We start from the raw sequence: 16,956 nt of genomic DNA, 5'->3' as shown, positions 1-16,956 counted from the left end.
TCATGTTCTAAACAAATAAATCTATATCATGCCGGTGCACGCGGCATTATTTTTTCCAGTTTATATGGTTTCACAAAATAATGTGACCTCTATTATCAAGAAATGTTTCTTTAGACGACCTCACGTACATCAATTTCATGGCAGGAAGGTTTAGAAATGAAACATTTTATTTATTTATTTATTTATTTTTTTAGATCTCTCCAGGTACAGTTTATCAGAGTGGAAAATATTATACCGTCCGTTGCGGCAAAAGCATGTTGACCTAAGCTCATCATTCCCCCTGCTCTTGATTTGGTTCGTGAAGTTTCAGCAGGGAGAAAATAAAGGGAAGATCCTCTGCAGCTGTATAATTCCAGAATGCAAATCAGCCAGCTCTGATTATATTATTGCTATACCAAGTTAAAAGTTTTGAGACAAAAGGACTTTGTTTCAGCGGGACTGACCTAGTTAGTTGGTGGCAAGGTCTCCAGCGCCATAAAAGTTGTGTGTATATATTATATTGGGAATACGTGGACGTGGATGTTCTTGGCTATGTTATTAGTTGAAGCAAATTGCTCAGACCGACTTGAAAAGTTGCACAAGTTTAAACCATATATCGAACAGTGCCGTTACAAGACGCTTGTTTACAATAATTTATCGTCAAGTGGGTGCAATTTATTTATTCATGCGCATAGCCACTCTGATGATTAACTCGGCACTCAGTCTCTCTTTTTTGTGGTCCAAGTTTGCACATTTATTATCGTTTGTTGAAGGCGGCGGGCTGGTCTGTGTTGTGCATTATCAGCATAATTGCGAAAGAGGAGCTCGCGTTTCTTTGATCAGCCCTGATGAAATTCGCTCAACTAGAAATTGGCCTTTCTTTTCTTCTGCAGACGCGCTCACGACTTCAATTTGCCAAATTAAAGTTGTCTGTGTGTTTACGGTGCACATTTAGGGGTTGCTTGCTGGACGAAAAGAGGAAAGGGTTCTTTGGTAATGAAACGCAAAACCGTTCTTAAGTAATTCGTCTTTCTCTCGTAAATCTTCTCTTTTTATTTGTTAATTGCCATTTACAGAACATTCGCCCACTGAGAGATAGAATAAATTTGTTATATCGTCGTCAAGGCGAATTCCAATGAGCAAAGAGCCTCTGCTGAATTATAGCGCGACACAGGCGAAAGGGTAAACTAGGCGAACTCTGCCTCTGAAGTTTCAGCGTGTAATTCAGTGTTTGATGTGGAGGTTTCCGCTGCAAAGTGAATTAAAACAAGCTAAAAAATAAGAGGCTTTTCGACTTCAAAAGATCGGAAAGAGTGCTTCCCAGGACAATACAGGCTAATTAGCTCACTCAGCGGAGGCTGGCAAATTCAACTCTCTTTTTTCGTGATTCTCTGCACAAAAACCCATTCTATCCCTCGTTAAGTTAACACATCAATTCACGAGACATGTATACGATAATTTACGAATAGAATTACATAGTATACGGTGGTGAATGGTGATGAGTGAAAACCGAAAAACTTGGCTGCAGAATGTGCGAGCGCCGGAGGATCAGGTTACTTTCAGAACACTGCGCCCGTGACCGACCACGATTATTAGCCAGCTCTGAAACGCAAACTTCCCCTTACGAGCTGACAAAGAGTCGAAAACAAAGCTAATTAATTAGAAAACTTTCGCTGTTGCAGAAAAAGGCGTCATTAAAATTGCCCAACTTTTGCCCGACTTTGAACCGTATTAATTAACAGGCGTCAGGATTAGGTTATGAAAAATATCCTCGTTGATATCAAGGATGGAATTTCAGAGATGGAGGAAAACTAGTCAGAAGTTTCATATTGCCAAAAGGAAATCGGCATTCCTGTCGCACATTCCGAAAGAAAACAATTACGAATGAACGTCTCATGCGATGTCGGATGAAATTTCCCAAGAAAACATCAAAGTGTACCAAAACGAGATCTCTATCTCGGATGGCGCGCGTGAGTCTCCAGCTGGATGCGGACCGCACTCAGTCCTCGAGTTAAAAACGATATTTCTTTTGCTATTTCGTCACATCGAATGCTGATAACAGACACCATCTTCCACCAGTAACAACAGAAACACCAACAAGTGCGCGACGTCTCCTGAACGAAATCACCTGTTTACCACTTGGGCAGGCGTCGCACTCGCGCATCTCACGACCGAGATGATTAGTCTCGTTTCCAGCAACTTGCTTGTGTCCTTATCACAGCGTGACGCACACCATGTCGTCGCGCACGACCCACTTAAAAACACCCCAGCGACAGTTCGTTCACCGCTTATCACCGGATCCAGCGGTTGTTGAACACCAGCAGCTGCGCCGCGGCCGATGTCGCCAGGCCCAACGGCCACAGCGGCCACGGCCCCGCGAGGAGCAGGCGGCTGCCGCTGTGCTGCATCGCCGCCGGACTCTCGCCTGCAACATCAAAGTTTCATCGTCAGTTCCGTGCTACTGAAGTTTGTCATGCATGGCGTTAATTAAAATAGGGGTTGCAGGGTGTTTTTTTGCTGTGTTGTTTTGTTTTATGCAGATTGTTGGCAATGTTGCTCGCTGCAGGCACCGTCATCAATATTAACAATCACTGACCCAAAACTGTTAAATGTGTTTGCTGTATAAAATATTTAACTAATATTATCTCTAACCAGAAATTTAAAAATTCATAAAAACTTGAGTTAGCAAGAAATACAAAAATATATTTTATTGGATGAAAATATGTACTTGTTGGGATACTAACTAAATGTTTCCATTTTTTAATGCGTTTTGTGGGGAATTCTAAATGGTGTGCAATAAAAATATAATTCATATTTAATAACAATTTATTTTGCAATCTGTGAAAATTAACCATTGTGAAATCTATTTTCTCCTTTTTATTTCTCAGGAATTAAGGCTGTAGTGGATTCGACATCCGAAACTGTAGTCAGGACGACCTTTCCAAAAAGGAACGTGAGATGTTTTACAGAAACTTGCAATCGAGGTAGCTTTTACATAGATTTTTATTGAGCAATTTGAATAGTAAATCCCTAAATTTAGGCATTTAATCAGCACCGGCTTGCCGCTGGTTTTCGCACCTTTCTAGAGGTTTTAGGGGAAAATGTCTGACGTTTCAGTAAAAGACCAAGGAGAAATGATGGCCACATTGGGCCCAAGCTCTGCGGCCACTGGGACCCCAGGTTATCCGCTTGGCGGTGTTATTGAGACCCGGTGAGCTTATAGCTAGCCCAAGAGTGTGTCGAGCAGCAGAGGTTTAAAAATCGAATTTTACTAAGCCTTTCAGGTAATAAACTTAATTAGTAGAATCTAAAATCAAATTCGTGTTTCAGATTTTCCGTAGGCAAACAATTAAAGTAATCTAGAACTCCAACTCGCATAAATCTTTAATGCCTAATGCCATTTAAATAGGGAATTAATGATGTTTGAATTGCTTGAAATCGTTAATCATAAAGTCGGCTTCAGCACGAGAAATCTAGCAAGTAATTTTATGATTTTAGAACGAACATAGTATACACATCATTAAGAAGCTGAGTGCCATAAAATTTTCTCGTGATGCAAATGACGCATAATGAATTGCGCAGAGGTATATGAGGAATGTAATTTTCAGCTCAACTAGTGTTATTTCTGTCACTAGACGGAGCAAAAAATATACAGCGCACATTTCAGCCTTGCCATTTAATCAGTGAAATGAAATTTGTAGCAATAAAAGTGAATTACGTTCGCATTAAATTCCCAGCGAATTACTTTTAGTCGCAATAAAAATTATTTTCGGAATTTTTAATTGTCCGCCATAAATTTCTCGAGTGTGTTTGCATGAGGCGCGGAAATTCTGCAGATCAGTATAACACGCCGTCATAAACAGCGTGGATCCATAACATTTGTAAAAGAATATTAAACTAAATTGATCAATAACCCGTCAGGAATGGGGAAACGGCGTAATCACCCGGCGTGTTCGGAATAATGGCATAATATAAAAAACACGCGCCCGTCAGGCAAGGGAAATTAAATTTTTTGCTGATGCAAGAATTGTTCTTGTGATTCGGTTTTATTATACACATACACTACAGATAATAACCTCATGAATTATACCCAAGTAAATCGAGCCGCGCACAAAAACGCAAGGAACGAGTGAGAAATAAATTTGAACGGGAAGGTTTTATTATTCCGCCCGCTGCTGATATTATTTCACAAAGTGACTCCAGAGTGTTTGGTGCTCATTTCCATGAGATTCCATTCCCCAGTTGATAGCATACATTAAACATCGTCTTTCCTTAATAATATCACGAACGACGCGACTCAAAGCGAAAAAGCGCGGAGAAATCAATCAAACCGAAGCGGAAATAATTCACGCGAAATCCGACAAAGACAGTTTGTTGTTCCCTGCCGAAGCTCTGAAAGCGCTTTGCCGCGGATGCAAATTTTAGCCATCAATTACCGACAAGGTAGACGCGCGTTTAGCCGGCGCGAAACAAAGACGTCGTAAATTCTCTCAGGCGCACTTAGCACTCAGCCGCGCCTGTCTTTACCTTTCGGGGTAATTAATTATAATCGATTAAACCCATAAGAATGTCACGCATGTGAGGAACAGAAGCTACCCCATCCGCATCCACCCCCGCGTACGGCCTGGTAATGAAGCTGTGTCTCGGCGGGCGAGGCTGCTCGCGCAGGGTTATCAGCCGAGACGATGGCGCTACGCGCCCGTAAAATTTTATTCCTCCACATTACGCTCTGATGAAATTTGATTAATGTCCTGGCGGAAAGTGAGCCAACGATGGGCCCTTTACACACAGATACGAACGCCCCGACCCGAAATAAATGGATTGAGCTTGTCATTTGGAACGGAGCGACGACACCGAGATTTGCATCGCTCGGCAGCGTCCTTGATTTAAAATCAGCGACAAAATGAATACAAAGTCGGGCCGCGTGCATAATCAAAAGCCCACCACTTTCTTTCCGACTGGCTTCGCACTGGGGTCCGCGCCGAATAATAATTTAGCAGCAGCCGGGAACGACTTTAAAGCAGTGCGTATCTGCTTTCGCGGGGAAAAAGTCGGGAAAAAACAGCGACTAGCTTAACTCGGATTACGGAGCAAGAGGAGAAAATGAAGTTGCTGGTTTAATAAAGCGAGCGCTCGCTCACCCGCTGTCATTCTTTTCGCCACGCGGAGAGTGATGTGTTCGCGACCCTATTATTTTCCTTTCATGATTGAGTTATGCATTGATTTCCAATCAGAACCTGCATCAGACCAACGGAGAAAGAGCCCGTAAAAAAGTTTGCATTCTCCGATATTGGGGGCTTTGAGAAGAGCGCGGCGGCGTCTCACTCGAAAGGCGGAGCCGCCAGCGCAAAGTGCCAGATAGTACGGTTTATTTCGCGAAAGTACACACGCACACACGACGAGCACCTCCATAAAAATAATTCTTCACGCCTCGGCCGCACCAATCTGAAGGGTGCACGTCCGACCCGGAATACCAAAAGGGCGGTGATAGATTGGCGTGGTGATATTCTCTGCCGCTATAGATCGTCTCGCTAATACGAAGGGAAAGAAGGGCAGAGAAGAAGTTTCGCGCCAGTTTTATATTACACCCGTGTTTTGTACAACTGGGGGATTTTTCCTGGGCGGAAAGGGTTCGGATGAAAGTGAAGTGAGCACCGTGCTGGCTGGCTATACGTATATACAGCGGCCCAATCACTCAAAAGCCTGCGCACACACGCCCGCTCTATCACAGCAAAAAGATCCGACGACCAAAATCTATCCCTTGAGACTGGGTGCGGTGTCGTTATAATTCCAGCGGTGCAGTTATTTCTGCCTTTTCCGCCCTTTTTAGTCTTTTGTCCAGGCGGAGCAGAGGAGGACGTGTGTATGTGTGTTCTCAGCCCCGCAACTCACTTGTTCGCCGGGCGAAATGCAAAATCTGGCGACTAGAGGGAGGAAAGCAGCGGAATTAAAAACTGCGTACGGCTCTTTGTTTCCCGGCAACAATGAGAGCCAAGTTGGCTGGCTCAGCGATGATGGATTAGTTTGGAGAAAGATTGATTATATCTCGTATGTACTTTAATGAGAGAGAAGCAGCCATTTAGAGCTGCGCGCGCTTTTTATGCGCCGGGCGACAAAATTAAACGACGCGTCGTGATGTTTAATTCATTTCGCCGCCAAGATACGTTAGAGTGAGTGAGGCCTTTTTGGTTCAGTGCGAAAAAATAGACGATCTTCCAAGAGCACGCCTTTTGCAATTTCGCTGCTCTTTAAATCTTGCCGAACAATGCCCGCACTTGGATGAAGATTAATTCGGAGAGGATGTTATTTTTTCATTCCGAGAGAGCCATTAAATTGAGGCGAGCATCGACCAATCAGGACTGGGCCCTATAGCAAAGCTGTTGCGAAAAGCTTTAATCATTGATGGTAATGTTCCGTTCTACAGCGTATAGGAACAACAATCCTCTATATTTTTCCTTGAAAATTGATATAGTGGCATACCACTCAAATTACTCACCATTCCTTAAAGCATATTGATGACGTAAAGGACAGAAAAAAATAATGACACTCGCGTATTTTTTTAAAAAATATTAAAATAACGAATGGCTAAATTCTGAACGGAAATTAATTTAGGACGGTTAGCTATTAATGAAATTTTGAAAGGAAAAAGTTATGCAACACACGCTCTCACACTGTAGAGCGGCTGTTTCAGCCCTTCAGGCCTCACCAGCAGTACTAAACCGCAAAAAACATGACTGCTGAGCAAAATCGTAAAGAGAAGACGAGAGTGACGAAATCTTGTAACCCCGCCACTCGTCCTCCCTGTGATTTAACCTTTCCTCACAAAAATTCACAAGTAAAAAATTGCCATTTTTAGTGATAAAAAGCTATAATTTATGCTCATTCTAAAACGAAAATGCAACCATTTGGGCATGAAATCTGGAAGTCAAAGTGCCGGTAGGAAATTTTGTAATCGGCCGTCACGTTTATAACATCTTATTGCTATGGAATTAAAAAATCCATACAGCAGCCCAACAGTCTTTGCCACCCTGAGTACTTTTTGTCCAGCGCTGACTATTTTAAGAATTTCTGCAAAACACTATGTAACATTATATTTTTTATCGAGATGTCCTTTAAGAGAGGTGTATTTCAAATTATGATGTCCTACGCTAAGTTAGAGAATGGTAATTAATTAGTGGAATTGTAGCCTATTCAAATGTTTATCTTGACTATACACAATCTCCCTCTTCTCTTTACGATTATATTTGTTGTTGAACAATGATGCTCAGCATACACGGCAGTTGTGACGAGTTATTCATACAGTGCTAAAGTTTGATGCGAAGAATGAAGAGGAACTACGCATTAACCTTGAGCGAAGTGCATTGCATTGAATTGATAGGTAAGTGCACACAGATGAGCCACGCAGAGTGAGAAGCGACCGGACTTTACGCGTGCCGAGATATTACGTTCACTTAACAGTGAGTGTATTGCTTTCTCACCCGATTACACGAGCGCTGATGCTTTAATGTTATACCGTGTACTATGGACGGTTTATTCCTTGAAGCAAACGGAGCGGCCAAAGCGTGATTTTGCACTTCTGTGGCAAAAGTGGAATGCTGCATTATTACTTCGTGTATGCGACATGGCAAAAGATAAAAGGATTCAAAGCTGCGATGCGAAATTGGATGCGAGCGGAAATATTTGCAGCTCTTCAAACATGTACATGCTTGGAATGCTTGCATATTCCGCGAACTTGGAAATTTTTCAATTTTTCTCTACTTGCTCCAATTTTCTCTTCGCTCACTCATCTTCCTTTGTAATTTCTAGCGCGGGAGCTTATCAAAGTGCCGTTCTCGAAATAAGTTGCGTCGCTGCACGTGTGTAACGTATCGCTCGGCTCTGGCGCCTCCACGCGCATAAGAATAAATGAGTTTCAGCTGCGAAGCAATTATTATTCATTATTGCAAACAATGCCTTGGGGGAAATAATGTTTCACGAAACTTTACGGTGGCGGTTCTCCTCCAAGTGTGGTGGCTGGTTGAGAGAATTTCGCGTGCCTGCGCTTGGATATTTTGTTTATGCGTCGCTCGCGTACACGTATACGTTGCGCTAGCGAGCGAGCGCTTACATATTAAAATTCACACTCTGGCGCGCCGTTAAATTTCACCAGGCGTCTTTTGGCGAGAAAGCTGGCTCAAAGCTTAACAAAGGCTTTGTTCAATTGCGTGCTGCCGCTTTCAAGTCTGCGTGATTCTCGTACATGGAAACTTTTTCTGTCGAGTTCAAGCAGGGGAGAGGCGCTCAAATACATATAAATTCGATTTGAATTTTTCTATACATACGAAACATCAAAGCACGCGCGGCGAACTGGCGCCGCTTTTCACGGTAAAGGGGAGATGAATTTACTAACAATAAGAGTGCTTCCTTAATGAGTACGTATATAGCCGTGCCATTTTCTGCCCAGTGGTTTCACGACCGCGCCTGTTTAAACTTTCACGCAGGTCAAATGGAATAATTGGCCCAGAGTGCGGGACCACGCGAAACTGTTACAGTGCTTTGACAAATGACGAATCAATCCCGCACACCGAACGCATCCAAAGCCGAATTTAAGCGAGCCACAGTATTATTAGCTGTAATAGTAGTGTTGCGGTTTGGCGAATCAATAGGCCCGCTTGCCGCGGACGACAGCGTGTTTACCTGGCCGACGCTGGACGAGCACATCAGTGGATCCGCTCGCCCAGCGGGTGCATTTGTCAACGAGATTGATGCAAATACCGGGGCTAATTGCGAGCCGCCACCGCCGCCTGTTCCATCCAATTCTAAACCGAATAAGCAGATACAAATCAACGACAACACGAAGCACGTACCGCACGCGGCGTGAAATTATAAAATCAATTACGGCAAGAAGACTGCGGGCGTCAGGCTTTGTTTGCGGATCGTGCCTAATCCAGGCTGGAAGAGATGAATAAATGCCGGCACGAGACCGTGTGTGTGTGTATTTACCAGCGGGTTGATATCAAGTGTGTCGGGGTGAGAGTGAGAGAGGTTGCCGGGCCAGATCCTAGTGGCAGTTAGCCATTGTCTACTGATTCGGGCTTATTTACCGCACTCGAGCGGCGATGATTCAAAAGGGCCATTATTAAATGAACGGCCTTAATCAAACTGCGATCCGGGGAAAAGAAAGGGGCCGTTTGCCGGCCGACAGGCTGCCGCGAAGGGTGATTTCTCTCCACCGCACCGCACCGGTGGAATTCCTACCTATTCCAAATCGCATTACTTTCCTCCTTTACGGCGTTTTCATTATCTTTATGGGCTCTTTGTGGGGAAAGCAAACATCCGCAGCAGCTGCCGATGGAAATCTAGACGCTAAAGCCCGCGGGCCTACGATTTTATGCTTTTTAATTAATTTTTATTAACGTGTAGGCGTCTCGTGTGTGGCTAAACGCCTCTCCTTTCTGATAAGCTGCTCATCGGGCGTGTTGACCTTCCGACCAACAACGCTTGTCCCGATTTTCCAAGAGACAAATAATATTGTCTGAACAAACAGGCTGCGGTGTTGGTTCTTCTTAGCTCGCAAACTGCCCTTAAAATTCCCCCATAAATACAGGCTGTGACGTCTTGATCGTAAACATGCTGTCGATGAAAAGGCTTATTTTGGTACGTAAAATTTAACAGGGCGTGTTCGTGTTGAATTGGGCTGCAATAAAATCTTCTCAATTTGGAGACAGGTCTAAATAATAGCGTACAATTTAGGGTAAATTTCAGAATGCAAACCCAAGCACGGAACATGATATCAAAAATAATTTTGTGAAAACAAACCAGGATATTTCTCAGAAAGGAGAAAGCTCATTAAAACTTGATATCGTGCACGCATATCCTGCTTATCAACAATTTTAAGGATGGATAAACATCGATTTCGGTTGACTTTCAAACACGGCAAAATGATGCACGTGTTCATGGAAAGCATTAAGCTTAATTACCAACGTAAACAACTCGTCCATGTAGAGAGAGGCTCAATATTTTAGCGCGATCCATTTTTGTTGCCCACATGCTCGCCGAATTCCCAAATTTGCCAGCGCAGTTGATCTCGTCGGGCCTATTTTAGCGCTCTGCGAACCCGGCCAGCTGTATTACCCTGTGCCATGCCGCTTCCAGATTAGCACGATTATAATTTGCACCTCGGGCTGTCGCCGACCGGACGCCGGGATGCCCCGCGCGCACACAATAAGCCGCATGCACACAGCCGCCTCATCCATACTTAAACAAGCGGTCCTTTATGAATACATCTATGAAGTGGCATGAAATTGATTCTGGCATAGATAGCACATAGACTCCATTCCGCATGCACAACTGCCAGCGAGCGGTGGCCAACAATTATTCGTGCTGCTGTTATGCAGCCGGCTGCAGTCGCGCGCCAGCCAACCCGCCGTTATCTATTGGAGCACATCAATGCACATAAAGTTTTAATTAATATAAGTCCCAAAGGCCGCTCTCGTGGTCGTTACACTGCGAATAACAATACCTGCCTGATTATCATGGGCAGGACGCGAGTTCGTCGTATGAGCGCAAAAAATTATCAGCTGCACGCGTTACGTATTACCGCCAGACCGAGGCAATAAAATCTAAACGCCTTTCACAGCCGAGATGGCCTTTCGCGTGCATATCCACAATGCTCTGCTGTTTTATGCATTACGTGCGACAATAGTGGCACATATGTAAACACAACATGGCCGTCCTATATTTGCACACTGGCCGGCTGAGTGTGCACGGGTCGCGTCCTTTGATGCGAACACAGAGAGCTGCTTTCGAGATCAGAGGGTAAGCTTTTGCCGGATTTTTTCCCGCCGCTTTGTGAGCGCACACCCACACACCTTTGTCTCCGGTAATTGCAGTCTGAAGCTGCCTGCCTTCCTGATTTGACTCTTTTTAAATCTCGGTCCAAGGTCTGTAGTTCGTTTTGCTATACACGAGATGCGTATTAATGATGTTGAAGCGCCGCCCCTTCATTGTATTATTCTCATTAGTTTTAAATTGTGTCTGCCTCTAGCAGCCCCTTCAGAGCTTTTACAGAAACTTGAAGTGTTTTCATCAAATATGCAATGATTTTTTAATCATCTGGAGCAAGCGCATTACATTCTAATTTTTCAGTGAATTCACAGCACTGATTTTTTCCATAAAGATGAACATTTCAATTTAAAAATGATTAAACAATTCCTTCTTGGCAGTGGGCAATACTAAGCGGCTTCCAAGAAAATTTAGGAATTTTTTGTTTCATAAATTTTATGCCTGGTTGCTATCGTTAATGTCGCCTTATGTGGCAGTGCATCGGACAGAGTTGCTCTGCAGAACGATATCGATATCAGAGCTCATTTTTAAATTAAAATTAATGAAAAAAGTTTGATCAATCAGTTTTCCCACTGATTAAAATGAACTGTACAAGTAGTATTGTTTTCATCTTGAAACTTCTATGCAATCTACAGTATACTATCGATGAATTAAATAGTTGTTGTGATAAGGAAGCCTCAGAGTAATGCAATACAAGAAACGACAGGCAATCACCCGACAAACAGACAAGATGGACCGAGAATCAGCATTGCTATCTGTCGCGTGATGATGCACAATCTCATCATGAAAGCCTTCTAGCTGCTGGCTTCTGCATGATACAGAAAACTAGCGGATGTGCACACACAGTCAGTCAGCAGTGGGACGTGCCTGCGAAGGAAACAGTGGTAGCGGACTGCTGCTCCATTCCCTGGGCGGAATCTTAGTCAAGCGTTATTATCGCGTTAGTCAATACACTCAGATGGCGAAAGCGAATAAAACGGACGAGCAATGTATGGATGTGTGTGTGTGTGTGTGTGAGTGCGAGCGGGCGCAGGGTGGTGTGCCCATTTGCTGAGGAAACGATGGGAACGCTGGGCTCGTTCACATTTACTGCAGTTGTTTCGCACAGACTGCATAATGGCGAATTGCTCAAGAGAAAAGCCACCCGGGAGGCTCTCGGGGCGGCTCCCTTAGCGTAAATCGTTACCAGTAGTTGTTACACACTGTGTGGATACAAACAACGGCTCGGCATTATTCGCCGCTCAAGTTGAAGATTTAAGTTTGTTTGTGGCTCGGCGCGCAAGATTAATTCACAGCCTCGTGTCGACTAGGGAGCCGGCCTAATTTAATTTAAGTTTGCGCTCAACCAACGTACTGCTGCGCGTAGCACCGTTAGTCTGACTAGCCATGATCTTTTGATGTGATACTTTCACGTCAAATGATATGGAGTTAAAAGCAAGTGTTTCGCAGCATACTTGGATTTTTTAAAAACTCACTCCGGAATGACCGAGAATACGGACTTGTTTGAGAATTGCTAGTAAAAAATTTAATAAAAAAAGTGATGCAGACGACGTTAAAGAGCGAAGGACCCATCTCATGTTAATAATGGCCGCTTTAAACATTCATGCGGGTCCAAAACAGTACACAGCTGTTATTTTTTTTACTAACGTAAGGTGGCTGCAAGTACGAGCAATAAAAAGCAAGAGACCCGTTTCTTTTTTGCACTCACGATAGCACCGTTCTCGTCTGGTAATAAATGGTGGTGACACGTCCGATTTTCACCACAAACGGCTCGCCTGTCGTGAAATTTCTGGCACACTCGCAAAGGCACTAATCGACCGTGGCCCCTCTACGGCGTTGTCGAAAAAAGAAATAACGCCTTTCCACGTAATAGTGACTTTTTGTTGACAATAGAGGCCGAATAATTGGAAAAATATCGATCTTAAAAGGTAAATAAGCAAGATTTGCGTCAAGTGGGTTATCGATCGTGGTCGGCAAATAGCAAGTGTTTGCAGATTGCAATCAACGTGCGGACGAAATAAGATACAATCTTTTTGAACTGGCTGCCGCGAAGGGAGCGCGGCGATTTGCGCAGAGTGAAATTTACCGGTCTCCGAGCACTAATGCAAAAAGCAATTTCTGCAAACGGCTGTAAATGAAGCGGAAGTCGAAATGAACAAACGCGTAATCTTGTTTGTATGCCCAAAATACGGCGAATTTTAATTTGCAGGACAGAATTAAGCCGCGGATTATGGCTTTAAGAGAGGGCGAAAAAGTTGGCTTGTCCTCAAGAGGGAAGGAAAAGAAGCAATCTCTCTTTCAAAAGTTTCACCCGAAACAAATTTGGGAAATTAAACTTCACCTCGCTCCTTTTGTCAACCTCCTTTATCACCCAAGGCGGACAACTTTTCCGGCCAACGAGAGAAATAAAAAGAAAGGAGCAAGCTGCTGCCCCAATTTCTAAATGCACAGATGCGATTTCTCGGATGGGGAGGGAAAATAGAAAAAAGCAGTAGCACAAGCTTACCATTGAGCACATGGACTGAAATTGTTGCATCTGCCACGTCGGTCAGGGCGCACGTGTAGTTGCCGGAGTCGTGCTGGTTGGCGTTGGCGATGTACAAAAAGCTGGTGGCTCCCGAGCTGAGAATGTCTGTCTTCACACTGAAACAGTCGGCGAGATTTATGATTATCCCACAGTTTTTTTTATTTATTTCTAGTCACTCTTTATACCTCCGTGGCGATGCATGCAAAGCACAACTCGCCGCGTCTCCTTGCCACGTTTTATGTCGCTATTATATTTGTACTGGGTCGCGTGAAACAACAATAAGAGCACAACAGCCGGCTTTGTTGTCTGCATCTAGAGAGCTGACTACGGCCCTTTTTATGATCGATTCGCCGGCGATTGCAGCCTTGTTACTGGCCTTTTAAATAAATGGGGCATTATCGCAATGTGCTGTGTTTTGCTCCGAGTGCGCACTGCGAGGTGCATGCTTGTGCTTTGCACCATTGTGAGAAAGAGTCAACAGCGGCGATTTGTAGCCGTGCAGTCGCAGAAGAAATTTTATGAATCATAACCTTTTACGGGGGCAACGGCACAATAGGTGCAGCTCAAATGAAAAGGCGGTAGAGCCATCGATTCCTCTTCCACCCGAGTCTCAATAAAAATAATACGAGTGATTCTTCATGATGATTTTACTCCCTTTTAATTCCTTTTTATATCAAGTCAAAATATTTTAATGCTTGTCAAATATTAAAATAAAATCTCAAGATGGAACATGAAATATTTTCCTGGATTTTATAACCAGAAATTAATTGAAATATGATTTTCCATTTAATTTTTTAGTAACATTACCTGGTCGAAAAATTGAGTTAATCTACTAAATGATGCTGAGCCTAAATAAATTGCAAGCAATTTGTAGAGTAAAACCACCAAAAGCTTATCAGGTTTAGTGTGGCTTTTAAACTAAACAAAAGCAAAATATAGAAATTAACCCCTTTAACAAGAATGTAGAGGCATGGCTGCGCGTTTTGCCAGCTCACGGACGACCACAACAAAACAGTAAAGCAGAATAAACGTTCTTCTTCCGACGCGTCAAAGCTCGACGCTTGACCATGTAAGCTCCGTGATGACCTCGCTGAAGATTAATTGCGTCAAGGATCCGCTCTCGCACAAGTCTCATTTCTTTGAGATTATTTGACAAGCGAGCGACACAGCTAATCCCGCTGCGCCGGTAATTCACAGCGTTAAAAGGCCCTGTCAACTGGTCATTTCTCTTTGCGAAAGAGCAGTGGTTTTTCCACGCTAGGTTAAGTGCAGCGAGTGAGTTGCAGCGCAGAAATGTCAATGGCAGGCAGAGCGTCCCGAGGAGTTGGCAGCGCGCGCACTAAGCTCTCGAGTGGAAACTGGCAAACTGTAAATAAATGCTAGGCCTGTTCATCGGAGTAGGCTTATCTTGGAGTGGCGCTATTACTCATGTAACCCAACAATATTAAGCCCCCCGAACACAACCACCGCCCACCATTCTAGTTTGCTCTGCTCTCATGGACAAGTCAATAAATTTACATTACGAAGATCCACACGCACGTCGTCTGCTTTCTGGGGCTTTGCGGGCCAACCCGCGCGCGTCTCCGTCATTTATCGGCTCCGTTTATTTTCCGACGCCGCTCTAGGCCATTATAATTACTGTCGAAGCTCGCGGAAGCAGCCGCCATTTTACCGGCGATAGTGTGTCTGCCAACTTTTTCAATTGTCGCAGCAGGAAGAGAAAGGCGCTGGGTATTGAAAAAGTCCCCCGGGGATTTGCAGAGACGTGCTGAATGCGCCTAAGGACGTACGCGAGCAAGCGACGTTTCATTGCTGCTTAGCTCCGGAATGTTTTTGATAAGCATTTCTCGAGCAAACACACACCGTATTAACAAACATTCAGATGTGCAAGGCGCGTGCCACCGGATTCGCCTTCACCTAATGAGCTTTGTATTCACACGGAGAGGGAGATTTAGGACGTGAGCAAGCATTAACACCAAACTCACGTACAGGTAGTGATAACGTTTTATTGCGATTGAAAGTAAGTGGATCAACGCAGAGATATTTGTACGAATCCACCAGATTCAGGGGCTGCTGGAAAACCAGGACTTGGCACAGTGACAGAAAATTCACAAAAATAGACTGCCAAATGGGATTTTTCTGGATATCTGAAAATTACATGAATTTAATCAATTCAAGTGGATTCAAACAGGAATCCCTCAACCCCACCATTAGAAATACAAATATCAAGGTTCCCGACCATAAAAAATAGCAATCCTTTCCGCAGTATACATCTTTTGGCGGCAAGAACACAGCTAAACCCCTTTTTAACCATTAAAGAAAAAAGGAGCATTGAAAGTTATGTTTACTTTGATCTTGCTTCCGTCTCAGGAAATGATATTTTATTCAATGTTGCATGATATTAAAAATTTCAAATAAAATATTTTTCATAAAAACAATTGACTGCGGTAATTTTTTTAATTGTATTTAGTCAAATGTGATAAAGTAAGTTAAAAAATGTGGTTGGGAATTTCTTTAATCTTCTGCAACAATAGTTTAATTAGGTTATTTTTTTAATTTTTATCATTGCTAATACAGAAATAATAAAGTGAGACACGATAGACTAATTAATCAATAATTTTCCCTCTTAGATTTTGCTTCGCGGTTTTATTAAGAACCTAAAAAAATTCAGTCAAATCGTAAAATGTTTTTCTTGCCGTGTTTATATTTATTTTTCCTTTTTTCTTTAGGGTAAACAGCAGAAAAACTGAAGGGACAAATATGAAGCCTCTATGGAAAACCTGTGGTGAGCCTCATGCATAAAAATTCCCCAACTCTATGATGGAATAACTAACTGCCTGCATTATAAGAAGTTATGCAACCGGCGCAACAGCTGTGCTCCAACGGTCGCATATTGTACTCTGCTTATTCTTTCAATAATAGAGTGCCTGAGCTGCAATAAATGAGGCAACTTTTCTTTCTCCTTCTATCCTAATAGGGCAAGCACAGCAAAAAGGACATTTCAAAACTTCTATTGCAGTCCATGAAAAATTAACCCTGAGCAAACAACAATTAAAAATCTCCCCTTCACGCGGCGCAAAGCAGATCATTATGAGCAAACTCATTTTAACTTGCACACCCAGCTTGTTCAAAGGCCTGGGCCGACGGTGTTATTCAAAGCGCAGAGGCAACACAAATAGCAGCGGCGTGGCGGCGGTGGCATGCACATATAGCCTCAGGTAGCTGGAAGCAGAATTAAACAAGCTGCGGACGTAATTGGGTACTGGCTGATGCAGTGCTCCCGACACACTACACACTACACATGCGGCAGTGTAAATTGCGCAAATCAAACAAGCGGGATAATGAGTGTACACGGACGTGTGCGACTGCACGGGTCCATCCGTGCAATTCTAAACAAACAGCCAACCGCCGGTGGAATCAGCCTTAATTGCCAAGAAGGGCAGAATGGACTCGATTAGGTGTACATAATGGAAAGCAATTTAGCTGGAAAATCGCCAAGCGAAGGGAATATAGTGCGACAACGGCGCAGACGACTTGGACTCGATTCAATGGCGTTAGATTTGAGTGCTGCGTATGTTTCGAATTTCTTCTGCATTCGAAATAAATGATCCGATGCTCGCTTGAAT

At 43.5% G+C, this 16,956-nt stretch overlaps 1 protein-coding gene across 1 annotated transcript in view; it reads right to left on the bottom strand.

Annotated features, from left to right (window-relative positions):
- Positions 1 to 991: 991 nt before the first annotated feature.
- Positions 992 to 16,956, bottom strand: part of LOC135945052 (neurotrimin-like) — a 94,392-nt gene continuing 78,427 nt past the window's right edge. The window contains exons 6-7 of the mRNA XM_065492437.1: positions 13,310 to 13,446; positions 992 to 2,404 (exon numbers count right to left, since the gene is read on the bottom strand). Of these exons, the coding sequence (XP_065348509.1) occupies positions 2,271 to 2,404; positions 13,310 to 13,446 (271 nt within the window). The 3' untranslated portion in view covers positions 992 to 2,270. The remainder of the gene's footprint in view (positions 2,405 to 13,309; positions 13,447 to 16,956) is intronic.

Source organism: Cloeon dipterum, chromosome X (assembly GCF_949628265.1).
Source record: "Cloeon dipterum chromosome X, ieCloDipt1.1, whole genome shotgun sequence".
Lineage (NCBI taxonomy): Eukaryota > Metazoa > Arthropoda > Insecta > Ephemeroptera > Baetidae > Cloeon > Cloeon dipterum.
This window is presented reverse-complemented; position numbering and strand designations above follow the sequence as displayed.